General features: G+C 37.1%; 1 protein-coding gene across 1 annotated transcript; it reads right to left on the bottom strand.

Moving 5' to 3' along the window:
• Positions 1 to 2,798: 2,798 nt before the first annotated feature.
• Positions 2,799 to 25,303, bottom strand: p47 (NSFL1 cofactor p47). The gene is made up of 8 exons (XM_083131567.1): positions 25,097 to 25,303; positions 17,216 to 17,382; positions 15,715 to 15,882; positions 12,353 to 12,456; positions 9,420 to 9,561; positions 8,025 to 8,162; positions 5,646 to 5,849; positions 2,799 to 3,326 (listed from the first exon to the last, which is right to left on the bottom strand). The coding sequence occupies exons 1-8, from the start codon at positions 25,196 to 25,198 to the stop codon at positions 3,194 to 3,196; spliced, it is 1,158 nt and encodes a 385-aa protein (XP_082987693.1). The 5' UTR covers positions 25,199 to 25,303; the 3' UTR covers positions 2,799 to 3,193.
• Between the last annotated feature and the right edge of the window lie 70 nt (positions 25,304 to 25,373).

Here is a 25,373-nt window from a genome sequence, read left to right as displayed (position 1 = left end):
AAGCATTCCCCCAGCTGTCACAATGCTACCTTGTAAAACAAAGGAGCATCCCTCAGCTAGATGTAAGCCTCTGCCAAACATCCCACCAGTTAGCAATTCTGCCCCTTGGGGCACGAAAATGGCAACCCACAAGAAGGTAATTTTGAGAAAAAGGCCATTCAATATTTGGAAAATTCATTGATATCTTTTAAATGTCTTGATACTACGATTTAGATATACATGGCAGTATCACATGTGAACTCTGACAAAACAGGAGGGAATTTAAGCATATGTAGGCTCGTGGAACACCTGTAACTCAATTTCGGTCGAACTGTGGGTTACCATTATCTTGCACCGAGGGGCAGAATATCCACTTCAAGCGCTGGATGTAACCTCAATAGGTAGGTGAGCAACGTATCTATGCATAGATGTAACTTGGAATTTATCTTCGGGGGGGGGGGGGGGGGGGAGGGGGTCCAAATTGATAGATGAGAAGCATGCATTGTATGTTCGTGTGTGTGCACATATATGCATTTGTGTGTGCGTGTATAATGAATGTGTAGCATTGCTTTATATCCAAATTTATTGTTTTCATTCTATAGGGAAGTTGTGAAATTCTAGCCTGATTTGATATATCACATCACCCACTTTCCTTTGAAATTTTTGCATTGAATTCAATATGGCAGTCAACAATATGCTGGACCTGTGCTTGACACACACAGCTAAAGATCTCCCTGTGCCTAACCTATTTCTTTCATGACCAGGATAACTCCTTTACATTTTGTAGGGGGTGTTAAAGCACTTTTGACTCGTCATAGTTCATGTAATGAGGTTTTTATCAGTTACATACTTACACATATTAGCTTGTATCTTCTGATCCCATTGCAGTCCCAGAATGTTTTTATGATGTGTTTTATAGGATGGCATGAGGGACCAAATAAATTTTTTTCACGATTTTTGGTGATATGTTCAGAGATATTCAAGGTCAAAAGTCAAGGTCATGTGACAAAATTATATTTTTATCCAAAGGTAGGCTAGTTATATATCACTGGAAAGCTTGTTCAATTCCCTGTTCAATAAGCTTTATCTGAGCTTCTTAGGGGAAATAGTGGGCGGAGTTACAGCACATTTAGTATAGCTAAGCAGGCTTAAAAAGGGCAATTTCTGCTAACTTTGACCTTGAATAACTTAACAATTACAAGACAAACAAATCTAAAAGTTTTCATAGTTACTAAGTTTCATGCATAGTTTCAACTCCCCAAATTTCATGAAAATCGGAGATGGTAAGGTTGGAAATTGCACATATCTGTGTTGATTTGGCATGGAATGACTCTTTTTTAACTTTTATTTAAAATGTGCGAATAACAACTCTGCTCCCATAAGGCATCCATAACATATTATGAATCCTGCCTAGAGTACCTCTCGTTCCTCTACAGTAACAATGTGTTTGTTTCTTACCTGTAGCAAAGAAGACTTATTAATACAAAATCATTGTTTGATTTTCAAATGCGCAATTGGCATTATTTATTCTGTTTATTGAGTAATTTACAGTGCATTACTATTCCGTATAGGGTACAGTGGGGCTATTCCGCTAATTTCAACCTTAAATATATAAAAGATGAATTGAAACATTTGTAAAGAAATTGGTACTTGAAATACAATAATACTTTAATTAGTTCTAAATTTGGCACCATCCACTCTTCATAGCATACTCAAAACAAATTCAATGCTTTATGGCTTGTCTTGTTTCTTCACTTCAAACAATAATTTAATTTTTAGGCATGCAATATGACACAGTCGATTGATTGATTTGCTTTATTTCACTTCAGTTCTTGTGCCACTTTTTGGCTAATTTACGAAGATGGGGATGAGCAATGATATGATGAAATTGATGAATGGACACTCACAAACATCGATGCCCAGGCCAGGATTCAAACTCAGGACCCCTGGCGCCGTAGCACGATGTGCTAACCACTCTGCCACAAGGGCAAGCACAGTCAATTGAGGAAGTTCAATTCTTGACTATGGCATGGAAGCAATTTTTGTCAACTCAGAATACAGGACCATCAAATTATTTCCACTGTTTCATCTCATGTCTTTTCTCCACACTACTCTCAAAACTGCACAAACCATTGATGGATACTGTTCTTGTGTGTGGATCCTTTTTATACTGACATCTAAATTGTCTTTGCAGGAATCACAGATTTGTTCTGCCGCCACAGGAAGCAGCATTCTATTGTATGTTGTACATCACACACACAAATTCACACTGTAGCCTTAGGGATGTATATGTTTCTCATTTATCAATAATAAAAAAAATGTTTACATAAGAGAGTAAATCATATTTCTGTACTTTCTCTACTTAATGTGCAATTATAATGAAATGTACAGGGTGCCCAAGAAGTCACCATCCCCTAGATATATGTGACATTTATTTATTTAAACATATGCATCTATTTATTTACATTGTAATATACTTGGAACTTTACATTACATTACACAGTTTGTCCCATGCAATGTCACTCATGCACCCACACACACATAATTAGCCATTCGTCAGTGATGTAGCTATGTCTGCTCAAATCAGCCCATGGTGCAACAACTGATATACGTATTCAAGCCAGCCTTCAATGGGACCTTCAGAGCAGGAATGTCAACCACGAAAATGAAATCATTTGCAAGCAACCGAATGGGCAATTTCCAACACAGTTGCAACAGGATAAATGCAAATAGGGGTACAGGGACTTCTTGAGCATGCTGTACAATTGACTATGCTGAAATATGGGAAGTGAATTTATTCACTCGATATATGAAAACAAATGTATCCATAAATCAACGTTAATTAACAGCTTTATTAATAAACGTTATTTACAGGAATTTTCACATGTGAAAAATACATAAAGCCATCCATTACCACTGGAAACAAACAGGAAAGGCATTTTTGTAAAAGATTTGTGTCACCAACATGAATAATGAAGAGTATCTTGCACTGAAAGAAGAAATATAAAGTCCAGCCAATAGCAATATTTTTTGCCGTATATTAAAATGCACAATCAAAACAATGTCATCATTTACTGTGAAACAAAATGTACTGCAAGTAACAAGAGAGAGTCAATTATAGCAACAGAAAATATATCTGACTGAAACAACAATTTATCTATAATGATATGCACACACTGGACATTCACTCAAGCGCTCTGTTGCTCAATGCACTCTATAACAATCGCTGCAACAAGGCCGAATTCAGAACACCTGCATCCTGTAAGGTCTGTGAACCATCAGACAATTCTTTGCTAGGGAACGTAGTTAGAAGCATGTACCCTTGATGTTCATACTGAGGTCGAGCTCTAAGTCACAGTTAAGGTAAATAAACAGTTTGAATAATGAAACATACAAAGAAAATACTTGACAGTAAATTTTCAAGAGGCTATCTTGTATTTTTATTATGGATTGTGATGTATGTAAATCAGATAATAAAGACCTTAGTTATGCTAAGAATTGTAGTACTAAATATACATGATTTTGATATGCTGTATTACTAGAGGCATTCATATTTAGTTTTTGACGAAAACACGAAATGTGAAACAACACATTGTAATGTTAATTTTTAATGTTTCTGAAAGGTGTGAGGTGCATTTTCCTACCCTGTTTTGTCACGAAATAATGCGAAATGAACTGCAAAATAGACTCTTAAACATGAAATTTAGTTTATTTACAGACGCGACACTTTCTGAAATCACAATTATCCTGCGAGTTATGCAATTCCAGGAAAATTGATTAATTCTGCTGTAAATATTTGAGAAGCAAAAATAAACCCCTTTATACAGGAACAAACTTAATATTCTTGTAATGATTTAATGTGCTATTAGAAGGGATATGTTTATTTTGTGTAATAGTGTAGTTTCTAAATCAAATTTGGGATTATATTCACATTTTTTAAAACCAAAATGTCTTTTTATATGGTGCTTTTTCACAGCTATAACAGCGAAATTTCATTTTATTTAATGCTTTTGAACTTCAAATTGACTCTGTTTTTGTCCCGAAATTTTGCTGTAACAGCAAAATGTAAAGAAATTAAAAAGTTTTTTTTCTCAATAAAATAACAACATTGTTGCCTCCAAGGTGCCAGTCAGTCATTCAGTGAGGTGAGGTGAGTCATGGCGTTCACAGTGTCAGGTGACACAAAGGATGTTCGTGTTTTTCTTTGATCATCGTGGTCCACTTCTCGGTCGCTTCCTCTGGCAGGGTGAGAAAATGAATGCTGTTCTGTAATCTGACATCTTGCGAAATGAGGTAAGACCTGCAATCAGGTGCAAGCGGCGTGGCTTCTTGTCATGAGGTGTCATCCTACTGCAAGACAATGCACGTCCCCACGTTGCTGGACACACTATGGATATCCTTCGTGGCACCTGACACTGTGAACGCCATGACTCACCTCACTGAATGACTGACTGACTGGCACCTTGGGAAGCAAATTGCACATACACAACCTCCCTTCCCTTCCAGTGCTGCCACCTAGCAACGCGGTCTGGAACTAGTCTTGCAGATATGTGATGCACCCCAGCCTGGCATTAATCCGGTTATTTATTGACCGTACCAAATAATTAAGGACTACGGTTACAGATATTTGTCTGAGTTAACACCTTTTCCAACTGTATTTCAGTGCACAAAATAACATTCCAAACATACCACATACAGAACAAATATTTTCACATTTTTGAGAAACAGAAATTGACAAATTGACACAATATCAATAAATCTGTAATGGAAAATAAACATATGTTACAAGCCTATGTCTTCAAAGCAGCTTGTGTGAAGAAAATAAACAGGTAGAAGCATATTCTAGCCCTTTTGATGTAGTTCTATGTGAATCATTGCTCAATTAGGTGATTCTCCCAGAGAATTTTACTTTTTTCAAATTCCCTGAGATTTCCAGGTTTTTCCAGGTGTGTGAGAAGCTGGAATTAACAGGTGATTCTTAATTAGAGGCACATATTTTTGGTAAATAAAAAGGCAAAATTTCGGTACAAAAAGTGGGTCAATTTCGGGTTCAAAATCGGTAAATAAAATATCGGTGTTATAGCGGTGAAAAAATGGATGAAAAGTGGTATATAAAAAGACATATTGGTTTTAAAATTGTGAAAATAATCCTAAATTTGATTTAAAAACTACACTTATTCCACAGAATTAACATTTCACTTCTAATAGCACATTTATGTAGTTATCAGAGTATTAAGTTTATTTCTGTGTAAAGGAGTCCATTTTTGCTTCTCCAATATTAACAGCAGAAATAATCAATTTTCCGGGAATTGCATAACTCTCAGGATAATTCAGACCTCGGAAGGTGTCGCGTCGGTGAATAAACCCTGAATTTCGTGTTTAAGAGTTAATTTCGCTTTTTGCAGTTCATTTCGCATTATTTCGTGACAAAATATGGTCACAAAATGCACCTCACACCTTTCAAAAACATGAAAAATTAACACTACAATGTGTTTTTTCAAATTTATTTTTTCGTCAAAAACGAAATATGCATGCCCCTATTCATAATACATGCAACATGGGAAAGAGGAATATTTACTTCAGGTACCACCAAACAAGTCCATGAAAAGAGTTAGTATCAGCGATATTGCCCTTCATTGTAGTGCGAATCATATATAAAAGGATACACCGATATATATCTTCTTACATCAGCCACGGTGCGGGAATGGTTGAACTGCCCAACCAGTCTTGAGCCATCAGCAAGTCTAATTTGAATGGTGGTTGATGGTTCACCTGGGGCCAGAGGTACAGCCTGTCGAGCTGCTTCTTCATTGGCATCCTTGTCTGCTTCATCCAATGGCTTTGTTGTTCCAATTGCTGTAGGTGTAGGGCTGAAGAAAAAAAAAGCCCAAAATAGTGTAAAGCACTGGTTCCCAAAGTGTGCACCATGGTACCCTGGGGCACCGCGTAATGTTCCAATATATTCACTGAAATGACATTTACTTGTTAGTCAATTATATGATTGGTCCAAATATGAGATTGTTTAGTACTTTTTTCACATAAAATGTTTCTGAATTTGAACTTAAGGCAAGCAACCTAACTACACTAACTGAGCGTTACAAGTGTTAGATAGGCCTACATTCCGACTTGGGTGCCGCAGAAAGATCTTGAAACACTAAGGACGACGTGAAACGAAAAAGTTCGGGAACCTCTGGTGTAAAGGATCAAAATTTAGGCAGAGAAGTTATCGATGAATAAGTATCTGAAAATATCAGTTTGATTTATTGACTGGCTAAAATTAAAACCATGAGTGCACCAGCACTTAAGCTATTTGCACCCATCACATCACATAGGAGCAACTCCTCTTACCCTTTCCTTTACCAGCAGCAAAACTAACCCAAGTCTCATGGGATAACAGAAAAAGGTAATCTGGTAGATATAAAGTAAACTCACAAGATGATTGTCATTCATTATGCCAAAACAAATACTGATTTTTCCAAGTATTTTCAAATACATTTCCAGATTATTCTGCAAAAATTTGACGTATTTTAACCCTCTTATGTAGATAGCTTCTAACACCACATGCTGAGCACACTCCACATTGGTTCAGATCTCACTATTAACTGTAGGCCCAACCCTGATTAGCCTTTCAATGCTTAAAGTGGACTTAAAACAATAACTCAACTCAGCAATGACATGCTGAACAGAATATGTCGTCTTACCTATATACAAGGGCTGTTCAAAAAGAAACCAAAGTTTTACAAAATTGAGAAAATGTTAATATTCACCAGCTATTTCGACCGGTCTCCTTCAAAGTACTCCCCTCCACTGTGCAGTCCCAGCGTTTCTTCCAGTCCTGGATTGCCTGCTGGAACTCCAGTTTTGGAATGGCCTGTAGACTCTGTAGCAAATTTCCCTTGATCTCGTCTATTGTCTTGAATCTGTGATCTTTTAGCGTTCATTTCAACTTGGGGAAGAGGAAGAAGTCTGCTGGTGCCAAATCAAGGGAGTAGGTCGGTTGTGGAACAACAAGTGTCTGGTACTTTACCAAAAACTTCCAAGCAAGGAGTGAGGAATGAGCACATTCATTATCGTGATGAACCATGCAGGACTTGCTCTACCACATCTGTGGCCTATTACGCTTCACCTTTTCTTGTAATCGTTGCATGACATTAACGTAGAATGCTGCATTCACTGTGGAACCATGCAAAACTCAAACTCCGATTCTCTAGCAGTCGAAGAACATGATTAACATAATCTTAACATGGGATCTACTCACTCATCGTCCTTGATGGGAGGTTCAACCTGATCTTAAACGTCTGTACCAATCGTAACACTGTGTTGATCTGAAACATTCCTCGCCATAGGCTTCATGTAACATGTCGTATGTCTCTTTGAAAGTTTTATTCAATATCATACAGAATTTCACACACACTCGCTGCTCTTCCCTTCCAGTTGCTTCATAGTAGGGTAACTGAAAATCGCCGTGGGCACTCAACACACTTACACTCAATGCGATCTACTGCATTACTGCGGTTAGCAACAGCTTTGAAACTGGGCCAATTTAATAACTAAGGACACCGCTAGGCATCATCACTGTCGCTGCTCTTCAAGGAATTTATATACAAACTTTACAAAAGTAGTTTGGTTTCTTTTGGAACAGGTCTTGTAGAACCAGGAATATACAAATCCAGCACACATGTACATAAAAACTGTTAAAAAAACAACAATGTTTTGCTGCCTTCCCACTGGCATTACCAAGGCAAAAATGGAGTCTAAAACACAGGTAGAGAAGAACAGAATAGATGGAACAGTAGCATGCTGAATTACTACAGTACAGTAGTACCATAAGTGCGATAAGTGTGCACTTGTGAATGCTGTGTGCCTCGCTACATGCAGGCAAGAGGAATATGTTACTATAACTCTGTTCACAACATATTTTCAGGGTGCAAATATGAAAGCTTAATTTTTTTTCAGTCTTACTTTATCTTGAAATATTTATTTCAAGGGAAATGTAGAAAGAAACTGAAACAATTGAAAAGGCGAATACAAAAATATTGGCTTACCTTCCCAGAACATGACCTTTACCAGTGAATGCCCTTAGTTTGGTTTTAGATGGAACAAAATTTTCGTGACGATGGTCTTCCATATTGAGATGGATCTCTCGGCCACGAGCTTCATTAATCAGCTCTCCTGGAACTTCACTGTGGGGAAAAAATTATATAAAGATATGGTTTTATGCAGGGATAGAAAAATACAGGTTGCCTGAAAATTTTCACCTGGCACCTGATTATTAAAATTCATTTCTTTTCTTTTTTTAATTAATACTAGGAAGGGTCAAAAATTATCCACACTTTTCACCATAACTTTCTTTAGGTTGGCCACACTGTCGACAACTCTCGCAAGTGGTACTCTTGTGGTTACGTGGCCAAGGTTTCATTTTATTGGCTCAATTTTTCTTTCTTTTGTAACAGAGTAAACATGGCCACGCTGCTGGTAATATGCACCAAGGGAAAACAGAGATCAGTAATCTGAAGCTTGTCGTGGAAGATTTTGCACACAGAACCATGACTAACAGTGGCGTGCCCAGAATTTTCGAAACGGGAGGGGATTATGTATACATAAAAATGGAGCGATTAATATGAAACCTCGGCCACGTAACTACAGCAGCACGCGAGCTCTGAAGGCAGTGTGGCCAACCTAATGAAAGTTATGGTGAAAGTGTGGAAAATTTTTGACTTTCCCTCGCATTTCGAGTTTGCTTATGGAAATTTTCATTACTTTTTTAAAAAAATAACAAGTACAGTATGTGTTTTTTCTGTATCATGTGTGTCATTAAATCACAACAATAAACATGCCATTATAAATTTTTGCAGTGTTGTTAGCCGAATTTTAAAATCTACAGCGATATGTTCGAGTAAGCCATATATTAGAATGTATACTGTAGTTATTCACGCTGCTACTTGTAGATTTTGCTTTAGGAGGGCTCCTCCAGCACAAATTAATTACTTTTCAATCTTTTATTAATTAGTAGATTATATGTTTTAACATTGTATTCGAAATGTGTAGCATTATGTTAGTTGGATTCATGGCTTTCTTCCACTGTATTTGTAATAAAAATAATAATAAAAGGGCTCGCTTTGAGAAAAAGGGGCTGTTGCCTTAATTATTTTAGGTCTTTTCTACCCCCTGGTTTTATGAATCCTTAAAGCAATTTATATAATCAGTTAACCACACTAAAATAAAACACACTCTACTAACTTCTTGAGCACTTACTCGGCTGTTGTTAGTGTGGCTCCTCATGGACTCATTATCATTAATCTAGCTTATTTTACAGTCTGAGAACTACCCTGCCACAAACATTATTACTTTCAGAATATTCTGATATTATAACCCAAAGGAAAACCAAAAACATGCACGCCATTTAAAAATTAATTTTAAGAAAAACTCTGCGTGCTCACCCTCGTCGTATACTTTCCAGGAAATCCTTATTGTCTGGGTCACTGTATAATCTCATTTGTCCACCATCTATACTAAAACCTTCCTTCCACATTCTTAATGTGACTTCTCTCTCTCTGGAACCAGAGGGTGCTGGAGCCAGAACTGAAATGAATACAAATACCGTATTTACTCACGTATAATGTGCACTTTTTTAAAATTTTCCCCCCAAAAACCGTAGTGCGTATTATGCACGGAATAATTCGGATGCCAAAATGAAACCATGCATGTTTTCACTATGTCACTGCTAATAACACGAATATATCAACAGGCACAAATACAAATTACATGAATGAATTTCTTGAGTAATAATAATTTTAAAAAAATAAAAGTGAAATGGCCATTTCCCATGACTTTTCACGCTGTATTGGAGCAGTTTGAGACATCGAGAATAGAGGCACCATTCTTGCAGAATTCGAGCACATACCTCCCAACACATGGTCAGTGGTATTTTTTGAGCTAGAAATAATTAGGACTGAGATGATATCACTTTGAACCAATGCCGATACTCTTATCAATTCCCACCGATACAGATTCCGATACTTAGAGGCACATATTTTTGGAAGAAGAAAAAAATAATTAAAAAAGTTAAATTTCGGTACAAAAAACAGTCAATTTCAGGTTCAAAGCGGTAAATAAAATGAAATTTTGCTGTCATAGTGGTGAAAAAGTGCCATATAAAATGACATTTTGATTTTAAAAATGTGAATATAATCCAACATTTGATTTAAGAACTGCGCTATTACACAAAACAAACATATCCCTTCTAATAGCACATTTAATCATTACCAGAATATTAAGTTTATTCCTGTATAAAGGGGTTCATTTTTGCTTCTCTAATATTTACAGCAGAATTAATCAATTTTTCGTGGATTGCATAACTCACAGGATACTTCAGACTTTGCAAAGGGTCGTATCGGTATATAAACGGTAAATTTCGTGTTTCAGAGTCTATTTCGCATTTTGCAGATCATTTTGCATCATTTCGTGACAAAACAGGGTAGGAAAATGCAATTCACACCTTTCAGAAACATGAAAAATTAACACTACAATGTGTTATTTCACATTTTGTGTTTTCGTCAAAAACGAAATATGCATGCCTCTACCGATACTTGAAAATTGGAATAATTAAAATTTGGTCAAAATATTGATCAATATTGGTGCAAAATATTCTTCTCCAATTATAAGCATCAACTTACTAAGAAATTTGCTCAACTCTTTTGCTGCAGGATTTTGGCACACTGATATAGCTTTCGCTGCATGCCTTTTGGGGGAAATTTTCAGAATTGCATAAATTTGTTTAAAAAAGTATTCTGAAGTACTACTAATATGAATTCTTCCCCTATTCTTTTAAAAAGGGTCATAACTGGAAGTCACCATTGGTGTTACATTTTCATTGTTATTGAAGTGGATACAGTGTATGGTATGGTACAGTGCCCAAGGGGGTTTGGTAGGGGTCATAACGTATCCTTTTGGTCCTTCAATCCTAAAAAAAAGTGTATATACCCTCACCCTATTTCAAAAATATTGGGCATGTCATTGAGCTGATAAATGATCCTTGTCGCCACTGTTGTTTATATACACACGGTGGTACACGTATTCCATTTGTTCAGAACCAAAGCAAGTTATTTCCTACGAAAAGAGTTCAAATGACAGAGACTAGATGGCACCATGTTCTGGTAATACTTTTTCTTTTGGGACAACTTTGCTCGACACCAGCAGCGATGAGAATATTTGAAATCAACTGCAGTCGCTTTCTGTAAGTTAGGCATATTGAAGCAAATCAACTGCTGGACCTTAATGCGTGGCTATTCCTCGAAGAATAAAAGCGTACACATAGTGAGAGAAAGGAGAAGAGACAGCTGCAAGCTAAGGGATGAAAGGTGAAACATAGTGAAGGATTTCCAATTCCTAAAATACTATCCACCACAGTGGAATTGAACATTTCTCATGACCAGAAACGTTCTTTCAAATACAAAGATAGTGTTTGAAAAATATGGGAAAGTTAATTTTCTTGCACGATAAATTTCAAGACATGTTATACCCTGCCCACCAATTTTTGGTCCAAAGTGAAAAATTAGCAACTAATTTTAAAAAATCTTAACTTTTTGGGTAATTTTGAAAATTGGAGGTCACCCATTACATCCGTAATTGTTGTATGTTATGAACAAGGTTCTTTTAATTTTTGTTATTATTCACGTAAAAGTAAAACACATTAATATGCTACGTTTTAAATAAGACTGCACATTTATCTTGGAAAAAAAATAATACTGCATATTCACATCCTCAAAATGTGTTTGTTAAAAATAGTTACAATAAATTTATTGTTTTGTCATTCCAGTATGTCATATCTTTATATGAATAATAAACAAAAAAACAACTGAAATATTATCTGTAGTCTTCAAGAAATGATATGTTATTGCTGCCACAAGCTGCTGGTTTCATTTGAAACAACTAATCCCAAAGTGCATAATTTGGGTGGTTTAGTTCTAAACCAACAGTCTACAAAATAATAAAAATAACCTGTGGTGCAAAAGTCCATTGAGGGGCCGGGCCTACCTACAGACTGCCAGCCTTACTCCCACCTGATCCTACTTACTCACCCGAGGTGGAAGATCATCCAGCCAGTTACGTGAGGTCAGCACGACAAACACTCAGTCGACGTTGTAGGTTTTCGTGACTGGGTTACACTACTCTATTTGTAGCACCCAATTTCCTCACGACGGTGGATGGCCACAGTTCCCATACACAAGCCAAAATCTCAGGAGAAAAGTTGTTACGCTTCCCCCAGGAGACTCAAACCTGCAGGCGTAGCCAGAGCCCAAAGCATGATACTTTAGACTGCACGGCCATGGTGCGGGACGAAACTAAGTTACTGCTAAAGGTTAATTCATACCTTCGGTATCATCTGTTGATTGGCCCAGACGGTAACCAACTCCACCAAAGTTGCTTGACTTTTTGGCTGAAACCTGCCTTGGATCAACAACTTCGGCGCCATGTCTGCCAAAGAGGAGAAGCAATAAGTGAATACACAGGAATCATAAATACATGTAACTAACTAATGAATTATACAGTTAACTCCTGGTCAATTCTATAAAGATGCTTCTATTTCTTTGTAATGGAAATAAATGTACATGAACATGTGTGTTTTACTTACACAGTGCATCTACTAAGTTTTAGGACTGGTATGAAAAACTTACTTACAGGAAAGCAAACTTTTATTCTTTATTCTTCAGTGTACAGGGTGGCTCAATAAGTCACTTAACACCCTCAGTACAAGGCCACTGCGGCATGGAATGTGAAAATGGCGATGACCAATCATTGCCTGGCCAAGGGGGAACCACATTGGCGCAACCCACATGGTCGGCGGCCATCTTGATGTCCGCCATCTTGAATTCAACTTCAGAATTTTAAATGGGAAGGGGGTCGTGCGACATATCAAAATGGGCTAGAATTTCACGACAAATGCAATGGTGAAGGTTTTTTCGACGTATCTTTAACCAGTAAAAAGTTATGACTGAATTCTTGTATCAATTTGCTCCTTTTCGAGGTGTTAGAAAAATGCCTTAAAATTTGTTTAGCGCTTCGGTAATGCATCGAGATCAAAGTGACGTCTATGGAGAGACTTTGCATGCCATTGCACATTATTTTAATCGGATACATCCATGAAGAGCTGTGCATTATGAATGGTTGTCGCGAACCTTCCGGGACAAATTCGCATCGATGTTCTGTTAATTTCGACGCTCAACTGGACGTCCACTCCTGGGATCGTCTACAATGTCGTCTCGTCCGTCACGAAACCGTCCATACCATCGGAACACATTCAACCGGGATAATGCTTGATCCCCATAAGCTGCATTTATCATCTCGAGGGTTTCTGGCGCCGTTTTACCGGCTTTGAAACAGAACTTACTAATCGTTATTTGTTGCTCCTCACTCACATTCATGACGGGCAACTTTGACACAACTCTGTTAAATCGCACACGCCACAGGCACTACTACACCTGTGGACACCAAACACGGCCTGCAATGACTCGACACCTATTGTTAACTGCTTCCGTACTTGGCCGGTAGATGGCTCGCCTGACATTTGCACAGCCCCAACAGTCTTAAAACTTGTTAGATGCACTGTGTATACTTCCGATACATGTTATATTTTAACAGTATCACACATTATAATATCTCTATGAGTTTGAAGCATACATCTATATAAATAGTGTTCACATTGTATCTAAAGATATGCACGGAAAAAGTAAGCTTATCAGAGTAAATTACCTATCTCTGCGTAACAGCCAAACAGATATCTTTAGATACAATGTAAATCGATCGCGAAGAAAATTTCCACGGAAAAATGAAAAGTAAGTTTATCCGAGTAAAATAAGTGTTCATTTCATATTTATTAGTCAATATACTACAAATACCTTTAAACTTCAGGAAAGAATTACAATGGCTTGACCCTGTGTGAAACTGTGAAGAAAATTGCAAAGAAAATAAGTTATTTAGTTAGATTTTACAACAAAGCATCTGACGTCATGGGAAGATTTAAAAACAAAAAAAGATATACTATATCTATTAAACTATGAACCAAATGAAAGGTGAGATTAAATATTTCAGGAGGTATGTTGACAACATTTTAATTATAGGAGAAGGAAAGTGCTTAAACAAGATGTTTAGTATATTGGGAGAACAGGAGTAACTTATTAAATTCACTAAGGAAGAAATGAAAGATGTGATTAGCTTTTTGGATCTTCGGATTATTAAAAATGGAATGGGCATTAGGAAGGGAGTTTTCCACAAAGCCTTATCCGGGGATTTATACATTAATAATGAATCCGAACGTGCAAAAAGAACTAAAAGCAACGTTTTCTAAACTTTTTCATAAGGACAATAAGGTTATGTAACCATAAGGATAAATTGAAAAAAGAGGAAAATTGGATCATAGGGGTGGGTAAAAAGAATGGATCCAAGGAGCAGGATTCGAGGAAGGAACCTAAGTAGGGCATGCAAAATTTGCGAAAGAGAAAGTGGAGGTAAGAATAAGGAAAGAGACATGGAAGAGGGTGAATTAGAAGTGAAGTTTAGATATATAGGAATCCCATATTTCAAAGGGGGTCTCCGAGAGGGCTGAAAAAGTGGCAAGGGACTATGGAATTAAATGTGGGATGAGGGCTCCGAGAACAACTGAAAAACATTCACTGAGTACAAAAAGTGGGGGGGGGGGGAGAAAAAGGGGTGTATATATATAGAGGCATTCATATTTCGTTTTTGACAAAAACACGAAATGTGAAATAACACATTGTAATGCTAATTTTTCATGTTTCTGAAAGGTGTGAGGTGCATTTTCCTAACCTGTTTTGTCACGAAATGAAGAGAAATAAACTGCAAAATCCGAATCTGACTCTTAAAACACAAAATTTACCATTTATATACCGACGTGACACTTTCTGAAGTCAGAATTATCCTGAGTGTCATGCAATTCACGGAAAATTGATTAATTTTGCTGCAAACATTTGAGAAGCAAAAATGGACCCCTTTATACAGGTATAAACTTAATATTCTGGTAATGATTTAATGTGCTATTAGAAGGGATATGTTTATTTTGTGTAATAGTGCAGTTTTTAAATCAAATGTTGGATTATATTCACATTTCTAAAACCAAAATGTCATTTTATATGGTGCTTTTTCACCGCTATATCAGCGAAACTTCATTTTATTTACCACTTTTGAACCCGGAATTGACTTTCTTTTTGTACCGAATTTTTGCTTTTTCATTTACCAAAAATATGTGCCTCTAGGTATATAGTATCAGATGTGAGTGCAATAAGGAATATATTGGACAAACGGGTAGAAGTATGAATATAAGATGGGGTTAGCATGATAAAGATATCAGGGAAGGAGTTCCTAGAACGGGCTGTCAGAACATATTATTGAGGAGGGACATAATATTAAGAAAAGGGAGGTTGTTCGGAATGAAAACAAACAAATTAGCAGGAATGTATAGGTGGCTGCCTACATTTGCAAAGATAGGACTAATAAATTAAATAGGGATGAAGGAAATGTGGATGAGATTTGGATTAGGATGTTCAAAAGATAGGAAAAGCGTGAGTACAAAAAATAGGCTTTCATGTTACCCTGGACGTAATTCACGAGGCTCGGGAAACCTGTGACTTGACTTTGAGTACGACGTGATGTATGCGAGCAGGGGGAGTTGAGGGGAAATTTGTGGATGGGAGTGGTATCGGACAACTTCTTACTTACTCTTGGACAGACTTAAACATTTCAGAAACAATGTCCTTCCTCTTCTTTGATGGTCCTAGAATCTGCTGTCCACTGTGCTCAGATCCACCAGCATAGAATGCTTGTCCCTCATCATCATCGTCATCAGAACTCCCATCATTTTGACTTAAGCTTGCCACCGTCGCAAACCTTTAGAAACAAATCAGGTCCTATATGTTCAAGTTCATTTAAAACTAAGGCTGAGCCAACACAAATTTCAACCAATACCAACTGATACTGATGTTTAAAAATTGCAACAATTAAATGTTGAAATATTCATTAATAATGGTGATTATTAGCATCAACTTACAGAGGTGTTGATTCAAAACATTCAAGAATTACAACAGGATATTAGTAGGGCTGAGCCGATGCATGGGTATCGGAAAACAGTTGGAATTCATCTATCGATACCAGCCGATACTTTTCTGGCATATTGGTCTTTCACGGGGTCCACAAAAATGCCACGTGACACTTTCGCAGTGTAATTATCCAGGAAATTTTGCAAAATTCAAACTTTCTTTTTATTTTGCACAAAAAAATGTATTTTTGTGATTACATACTATCTATTTTTATATTCTGATGAAATTCCTGAATATTCTAAACTAAATTTCTTGGCAAAATGAATGCATATAATTGGAAAAGAATATTTACATGCCAATATTGATCAAAATTTTGAACCAATTTTAATTATTGGAATTTTCAAGTATCAGTATTGATGGGAATCGGTAAGAGTATCGGCATCAGTTCAAAGTGGTTATCAGCTCAGCTCTAGATATTAGAATAAATTCTATGTAATCAGCAGGGAACGGATTTATATATAGTAAAAATGTGCTAAATATGTAAATACATGTTTAGTTATTTTCACCAAAATATGGACTAAAAATTTAAAAGATTACCTTTTTAATAATATAAGATACTACACGAGCTACATAACATACAGTCTCGGCATTGTAACCATTACCGTGACTGTCTTGAAGAGAACCCAGATAAGAAGCGGATCCCATACGTGTGCCACAAAATCGTTGCAACTAATAGGGAGGGTGGGGTGGGTTAGCAATGGGCTTCTCAATTTAGGACTCTCTTCCACTGTTGCTCAAGATGCTTGAGCCCTCATTCTCTGCTGTTAATTGTAAATAAACAGGAATTTCAAGTGTCTAACAATAGCAGAAGGAAACAGTCGGGATGTGTAAAATTGAAAATATATATGACAGGAAACTTGTAATTAATGCAATTAGAGGGTATAAAAAAGATCAACTTTCGCTTGTTTAACGTCACTTCAGACTTTGTCAGTTATTCACAAGAAATTCGCCCAACTCTTTCGGTCACATGGGTACATGTAGTTATTGTGCGAATATGGAGTATATGTTGAGAAATGTTCTGAAATATGGAAATAATATGTAAAAATAACTAAAAATAAAACTTTTAAAATAAGTTACAACATACACCTTGCGTGTATAAGCTAATTCAGTTAAACTATTCTTACCTTGAACCAAACGGAGCCCCAGGTCTAGATTTTGGTTTTGAATCTAAATTCTGACCTGGAACATTCTCTACATTGCTACGCTGCACACCCTCCTCATCAACTTGAGCACGGGTTTCTTGAAAAGGTGCATCTTCCCCTTCATTTTCATAGTAACTAGACAGAGCCACCTGTGGACAACAATGAAAAAGAAGTCATTGAGATGCAGAGAGAAAGATAGAGATAGAGAGCATATATTGGGCAAAATCTTAAGTAATCATTAAAACACTGCAGTATGAGTTAACAGCCGCAGACCAGCGACTCCTGTGAACCATACTCCTGCGAGGGAGGAGGGGAGGGGGAGATTGGAGCATCCTTCCTTATGGCCCGAGCTGAATGGATCCAGGGGAAAGTGTGTGTGAAGGATTTTGGCTTAAGGTTCCTTTGTTTGTAGTCACTCTACAATCTTAATCATATCTGCTTTCCCACTCAATTCCAGGACACACGTGGGTACCATCGACACTCCGTACCCCTGCGATAAGGTGATGATTTTTGTGTCATTTATGAAGATTATGTTCTATACGAACAATTTGTGTTGTTTTTAGCCTTAGGAGGTGTATTATAGTGGAGTAATGAGAGTTTTTTGACGGTATTATTTATGACGTTATTTTCATCATTGCTACCTGCATGTGATATGAAGGAACATGTTGTTACGTTATTTGTGTTTTGTAACTTGGATCCGTGTTGGAAATATCTGAGATTGAAGGTTGGCAAACCTGGTGTTACGTCAGGCTGCATGAGATTTACTGCAGACGATGTTTTGGTTCATGTCACATGGTACTGGGATTTTGTTTACAAGGTGGGCGTGCATTTTTAGTGTGGTAAGTGCTATTCATTGAAAATGCATATTGGGGGAGTGTATCGACATTTTCAGTATCGTGGCGTTCTTCAGCCAGGCAACCACGTAGCAGAAACTGCATTGTTTTAAGGTTAGTACTTTTTAAAATTATATATTCTCGTTCGTATTGGAAATGGTTGTAGCATGATTTTACAATACTGAACGCTTCCCCATTTTCTTTCATTTTTCGCATAGTCAATAATTTAGGCCTCGTAATCACGAATCTGCAGTAAAAATTTGGAGCTGACGTCATGCACAGGTAGCCCCTCAAACCATTCACGGATAGCCCCACGAACGATGCATGGATAGCCCCGCGAACCATGCACGGTAAGGTTAGGTTAGGCAAACATACTTAAAATTTGGGGTCATAGTAATGTCAAGATACGGCAGGAGTGTTAGTTTTGCTGCTGTTTGGGAACTTTTTATGGGTGTAATGAGCGATAGTAGTCTGGAATATGAGTTTCTTGTGCTTACGCAGGTCATACTTTGCGATCAAATATCTCCATTATTTATGGTTTCCTAATGCTGGAACAACTTTTATATTACGTAAAATGTTAAAATCTATGGATTAAAAAAAATCAATGTAATTCTCAAGGGGGTACAGTGGGTCAACGGCCCCCACACGTGCATCCTGAAGAAACTTTTCTGGACACTGGGACAAATGATACCATTCCCAGAATGTCCCAAAAAAAACGAGCCTATATTTTAAGTTTATAGAATGTGCATAATTTAGATTGAAGTTGCAAGAGCAGGTAATTGTGCAGAAGTCTTGTTCCAAAAAGCAGGTTTCTGAGACTGGCATTCTCGTAAATTTTGGTTTCTCATATTTTGTGGTTTGTGCTAAAAAGTGTTTAAATGTAACTAGATAGAATGAAATGCTAAATAAAATTAGGAGCAAATATACAACACTGGAAGTATCTCCGATTGCTTTCAAATTCGACATACTCACTAATTTTGGCCTCGTAATCACGAATCTGCAGTTAAAATTTGGAGGTCACGTCTAGAAATTGCAAAGTAAGTCGAAAAAAGTGGGTCCGTGTACGGAGTAAACACCCTTGATTTATGAAGAAAACAATTTTTTTTGCAATGATTAGCGTTTCAAAACTATGTTTATGATGACCCTTAATTTTAACTATGCTTGCCTAACCTAACCTTACCATGAATGGTTCGTGGGGCAAACATGTTTTCCACCTTTACACAAGATGTCATTTTCTTGCATGCAAATCAATGCTCTCACTTATTGCACAACACTTGAGCAACGTTGGTGCCAAGACCATTGTGCTGAAACTGAAGACGTCTTCATATCGTTTACATGTTAGTGTATGGAGAATCATAGCGGTAATTGACAAGGTTATTTTACAATTTCTAGACGTGACCACCAATTTTTAACTGCAGATTCGTGATTACGAGGCCAAAATTAGTGAATATGCCAAATTTGAAAGTAATCGGAGATACTTCCGGTATTGTAAATTTATACCTAAAATTAAACCCATCTTAAATGCTCCCGTAAGATATTTATTCTTGCAAGTAGAAAGTAGGGCATATTTGAATCTGCCTAATCTAGTCATGTAAGTATTTCTGTATGGGTATAATAGTCGATAGGAAAACAAACAAGGGGTCAGATTATGTAAAGCAAATTGATTTGACAAAGAAAGTGCAGAATTACGAATTATGTTAAAGTGCGTATGCTTATATTTCACACATTGACAATGTGTTGTGAGTTAAATAACTCACACCACACTAACCATAAAATATCACATGAAAAAAAAAAATTAAGGTAACTGTTTGATATGGGGAAAAGCATTTCTTCAATTTTACAAAAGAAACTAATTACGGAAATGAGTTTCTGTTACATTTTCAAAGTCTGTGCAGGTATTTTCGTTCATTGTTGAATCTTTTGGACCGGGAATTCATGCATTTTTGAAGAGAAATATAACTCCGACGCACAATTGCCGTTGCTTTTCTACTTGCTTCTGTTACATACGTTTGATGACATAACCCCCCAGTGTTTCCAACCACGCCGTTGTCTTGCAAGAAGATGAAAAACCCAAATACAAGAAGATGAAAAACCCAAATACGAGCCCAAATTTTAACTGTTTGCCTAACCTAACCTTCTGTGAATGGTTTCTTGGGCTATGCGTGAATGGTTTGTGGGGCATTTTTTTGGTTAAAACCCTAAACTTTAACTGTTTGCCTAACCTAATCTTATCGTGAATGGTTTCTGGGGCTATGCGTAAATGGTTTTTGGGGCTATCCGTGAATGGTTTGTTTGGCATTTTTCGGTTAAGAAGGTTGGAAACACTGCATACCCACTGATGATCCACGACGTGCCAAACTGTGCCCACCATATTGTGCCTTAGGAAAGCGAAAAAAGGAAGAACAATAAATAAATAATCGTAATGTGAAAAATTGAAATTATTTTCATGAGAAAAGCAAAATCCCACCTTAAAGGATGTTTGGCAATGCATAATAGGTAGGAACATTGAATTTTCACGATGCGCGAAATCGCGAAATGTGAAAAAAAGGTTCAATGTTGAACATTCTGCACGTAACTACACCCCCAATGATGAAATATGCATGAGTTTTATTCGTGAAGTAATGCGAAATGTGTGCTTTTCCACGAAATGAACGCTTTTTCGCGAAATAACCCTGAAATATCATCAAATTAAATAGAAAACATGCAAAAACCAGCAATCGAGGTTGTGCACGCAAACTGTCGATTTGTAACGAAACGTTTGCCTAAAGTTTCCTACCACTTGCAGCTGAAGAAGGTCTTATCTTGCATCACATCAGGAAGATGCTGCAAATTGGAATTTCCCATGCACATAATCTCAGTTCGAAAACTTCGCTCCCTGTCAAGCTCCATTCCGTTCTTCCCCCGAATGTCTACTCAACTTCCAGTTTCATTGAACTTGCTAGCTGTAGCAGCGATAAGATTTGTCCGTTCCCGCACATCAAGGGAAACAATGGTGTCATTTGTGTTGTCATGAATGAATTTTGTTATCATCATGTGATTTTCAACATATGTGTGTGTATGTGCAGTAGTGATTATTTTATTTGTTGGACAGCAAGGATATCCTTTAAATACATACAATGAATAAATCACTTGAGATATGCAATTTAGAAATGAAGTGATTTTGTGTTGATGTTTTCTTTTTGGTTGGACAGATAAGTACTTATGTATGTGTACAGTATATAAAAATGAAGTAGTTTATCAATTTATAGCTCTTTTGTATGTTGTTTCCTCTCATAATGAAAACGTGTGTGCCATTTTTTTCCACCGCTGTTATATACCGCTGATCTAACATTTTATTGACCGCTCTCCTCAGTTTTTATTTACCATAAATTTGTGTCCCTAATAATAGGTAAGTACCAATGTCTCAAACAAGACGAAAAGAACGAGTGAAAGGTGTTTTCCCCATACCAAACAGGTAATCAAATTAATAATATTACATTGGTAAAAATTTAATATTCGTCGGACACCTATAACTTCTTCATTTCATCAATTTTTGACATTCGTACTTACCTATCTGCTTCGCGGAACATTTCTTAAGGTGTATTGATGTTTTTTGATCAAAGTAATTGCAATTTTTCACATTGCGAGTACTTCTATCTCGTAGTCTTTTTGCTTGACTGAGACACAATATGGTGCGTACACCTTCCTACATAATCACACGTCATGCTTGTGTTTTGTAGATTTTCATTCGTTATGCAGTAATTCAAACTTCGGAACCCAAGAAATACCCGTGAACAAAGCTCATCTCATCTATTTTTTTTTTTTTTTTTTTTTTTTTTTTTAACTTTTTCGCATTGTTTTACGAAGAAAATTGAATGTTTTGTGGTGCTATCCGTGAATGGTTTTAGGGGCTATCCGTCCCGGAATTGGTGGGAAATTTAAACAAAAAAATATATTTTTGTTTGAAATTTTTGAGACCAAATTTCCCACCGATTCCGGGCTCCGCCCCTGGGGTAATTGACCTACCGCCCCCTACCGTTACCGCGGCCCCACCTACGCTCCGGCTTTCCCTATAGAGTCCCTGTTAAAGGCATGTTAGAAATTGGCCGGAGTCACCTGCCCCCAAATGAGCCCCAAACTTTTAAATTTGAAGAAATCCGTTTCCAGGATACAGAAAACTTACCTTAATTTCACCACGCATCCATGACATGTCATATTAGGCACAGCCCATTCTTTCTAACAAGTAGTTTACATTGCCACATTTTCGATATCCTTTCCATTCACGATCCCATGTTCAAGTAAATTAAAAAATACACTGGATCTTCCACACCCAGTACGAATTTCACCACACATCCACGACACGTCATGTTTCTAACTTTCGTTGCAAACACAGACAGTTCGAAACACTGGATACCCAATGAACATGCGTGATAATGTACAAAGGTGTATGCGCCAAAGGCTATTGTCCATCGGAGAATTAATTTTCAACAAAGAACATGAATTTCCGCTTAGAAATTCCCACATCACACAAAAGATCTTCCAGATGTTAGACAATGCTACAGGAAGTTATTACCGTAAGTAGTTTCTTGTGTAAAACTGAAGAAATCTGTCCAATGAATAGTAAATTAGTACCGAAATGACTTACAGAAAAGAGTTTGTCTAAGGTTTACAACGTTCGTCGAGGTATTTTCTTTCATCGTGGAATATATTTGAGTGGGAAATCATGTATTTTTCAAGAGAAATATCTTACTGACATACAATTGCCATTGTTTTCATTTGCCTCCCGTACCTAAACTGGATGCAGCATATGTTTCATCACTTAACGCACTGTTAGTGTTTCCAACCCCCTTTTTTTACTATGCTTGCCTAACCTAACGAAACTCCTTTTTTTTACTATGCTTGCGTAACCTAACGAAACCCCTTTTTTTACTATGCCTGGCTAACCTAACCAAACCTAACGGTTTGTGGCTATCAGTCAGCGGCTTGGCTAGAGTCTAGTTTACGTCCTTCTTGCCCGTTTATGTCTTTCTTGCGCACTCCTTCTTGCCCATTTACAAAACCGTGCTAGCAGACAGCCGGCGCTCTGGCATCCGTAGGGTAAGTAAATTTTTATTTTTACACTTTCTGTCACTAACCATTCACGGGAACGAGGTATGCCTACGAGGTTAGGTTAGGCCTGTTAGGTTAGGTTCCATTAGCACTCATTTCACCCCTAAATATGTGCTTCATCATCGAAAAATGTCCTCAGTACGTTCAATCACGCATATCCGGACAACATCGGTTTTTCTTGATTTTCTCCCCCAGGAAATTTTTCCTCACCTTGGGATTTACTTTGTTGAATTCCTTATAAAATAACCTTTCCACGTATTCCTTAGGAAAAGGACGTAAACTAGACTCTTACCCAGTCAGCTACCCGTGCGGTAACAGTAGTATAAGCCGGAGACGGATTTCTTAAAATTTACAGGAGAAAAGACAAGAAAGTACTTACGGAACGGCGTTCTTGAGGACTTCCTGAAGCCGGGGAAATTGTTTTTTTAGAATCGTGCAACGTATTTTGCCTGTAAATAAGGTATTTTTCGTCAATCATGCATCTCCGTTGTACGCTAGCTCGTGCCGCCATTACCGTCGACTACGTGAATCAAATGTTCCGTGCGTTCGGTTATGTAACCCCCTCACAGTGTAACAACCACGCGGAAGTTTGACAAGATGACGTGTGAGCGTTATTTTTTTTTCCAATGTAAGGTAAGACTCTAGTTTACTTTCTTTTTATAATGAATACGTGTCATATATCGTTGGAAAGCTTATTTTATAAGGAATTCAACAATGTAAATCCCAAAGCGAGCAAAAATTTTCTGAAGGAGTAAATCGAGAAAAACCGACGTTGTCCGGATATGTGCAATTGAACGTACTGAGGATTTTTTTAGATGATGAATCACATATTTAGGGGTGAAATGAGTGCTAATGGAACCTAACCTAACCTCGTAGGCATACCTCGACCCCATGAATGGATAGTGGGGCTATCGTGAACAGATAGTGTAAAAAGATAAAGGTACTTACCCGAAGAGATGCCGGGTGCCGCACCACGATCGCACACCGCGAACGCAAAGAAGCAATCATCATGCAGATAAGGACGTAAAGTAGAGTCTAGCCTCAATTTTAGCTTAAAAACCTTTTGTGAATAGTTTGTGCGGCATTTATCGGTTCATAAGTTTTAAAACACTGCACGTCAGCTGACGATACTGCATATCAGCTGACGATAGACAACGTGTGTCAAAATTTGCCCGCCGAATTAGCAACGACCAATAAATGATTATAATGTTAAAAATAACGCTTTTTTCATGGAAAAAAAAGTGATCCCCAGCTTGAAAAATCTTCCGCTATGCATATGAGGTAAGTAGCAATGATTTTTATTTGAAAAGAAACGAGTTTAATGTGTCTCCGGCTTATACTACTGTTACCAAGAAATCACTCTGTATGTGAAAAATTGGTGTTTGTTTTCGTGTAAAAAGCATAATGACACCTTGAACTATGTTCCGCAATACACAATTGGCAAGTATGAACCATGCGAAACGCAAAATAACCGATTTCAATGTGTTTCCGATATGTGAAAATACCTTACCTTATATCTTATATTTATTATTACTATTAAGAGCACCTAACCAGCAACCTCACTCCTCTCTCAGAAAAAAGAATCTGACTTTTTTTTTCATAAAGAGACGGAACCTAATTACCCAACAAGCAGCGGGAAAAAAAAAGAAATATCTTACAAAAGAATGTGTAAATTTTATAAAAGAAATACCCACACAATAACAAATCACGAGACCCGGTGATTATAGCACAAAAACTAGGTTCAGCGCCTGGGGAAGGTAATCACTCTGGAAGAATATATTGTGCACGATACATGATTTTGTCCGATTATTGGTTATTACAGAATTTCAGCAGCATGCTCAATTATCCAATACCTTCAATGGATTTTAAAATACTGTTTAGCGAAATGTTGCAAGATATCTAATTTCAACGAATTGTAATGAAATTAGATTATTTTACTTACATCTAATTTCCATGCCGATAATTCCAAAAAAAATCGTGCCCTTTCATCTCCCACGCCAGTGACATTACTAAAATCTTTGACTAATGAATCTCTATCCGCCATTTATTTGAAATTTAGTACAGAACGGTGAATAATAAGTATCATGCAAACAAAATTTACAAATAATGTTCATTCATCACAGACTACTCATAAAAATTATTGTTGTCAATGTTGCCAAAAATATTTTTCTTTATTCCCCTTATCAATACAGCTGACCGCTCAGGAGAAGATTCCTAAC

Source organism: Lepisma saccharinum, chromosome 1 (genome assembly GCF_977018435.1).
Source record: "Lepisma saccharinum chromosome 1, izLepSacc3.1, whole genome shotgun sequence".
NCBI lineage: Eukaryota > Metazoa > Arthropoda > Insecta > Zygentoma > Lepismatidae > Lepisma > Lepisma saccharinum.
The sequence above is the reverse complement of the archived record's forward strand: the minus strand, read 5'-3'. Positions and strand labels throughout refer to the sequence as shown.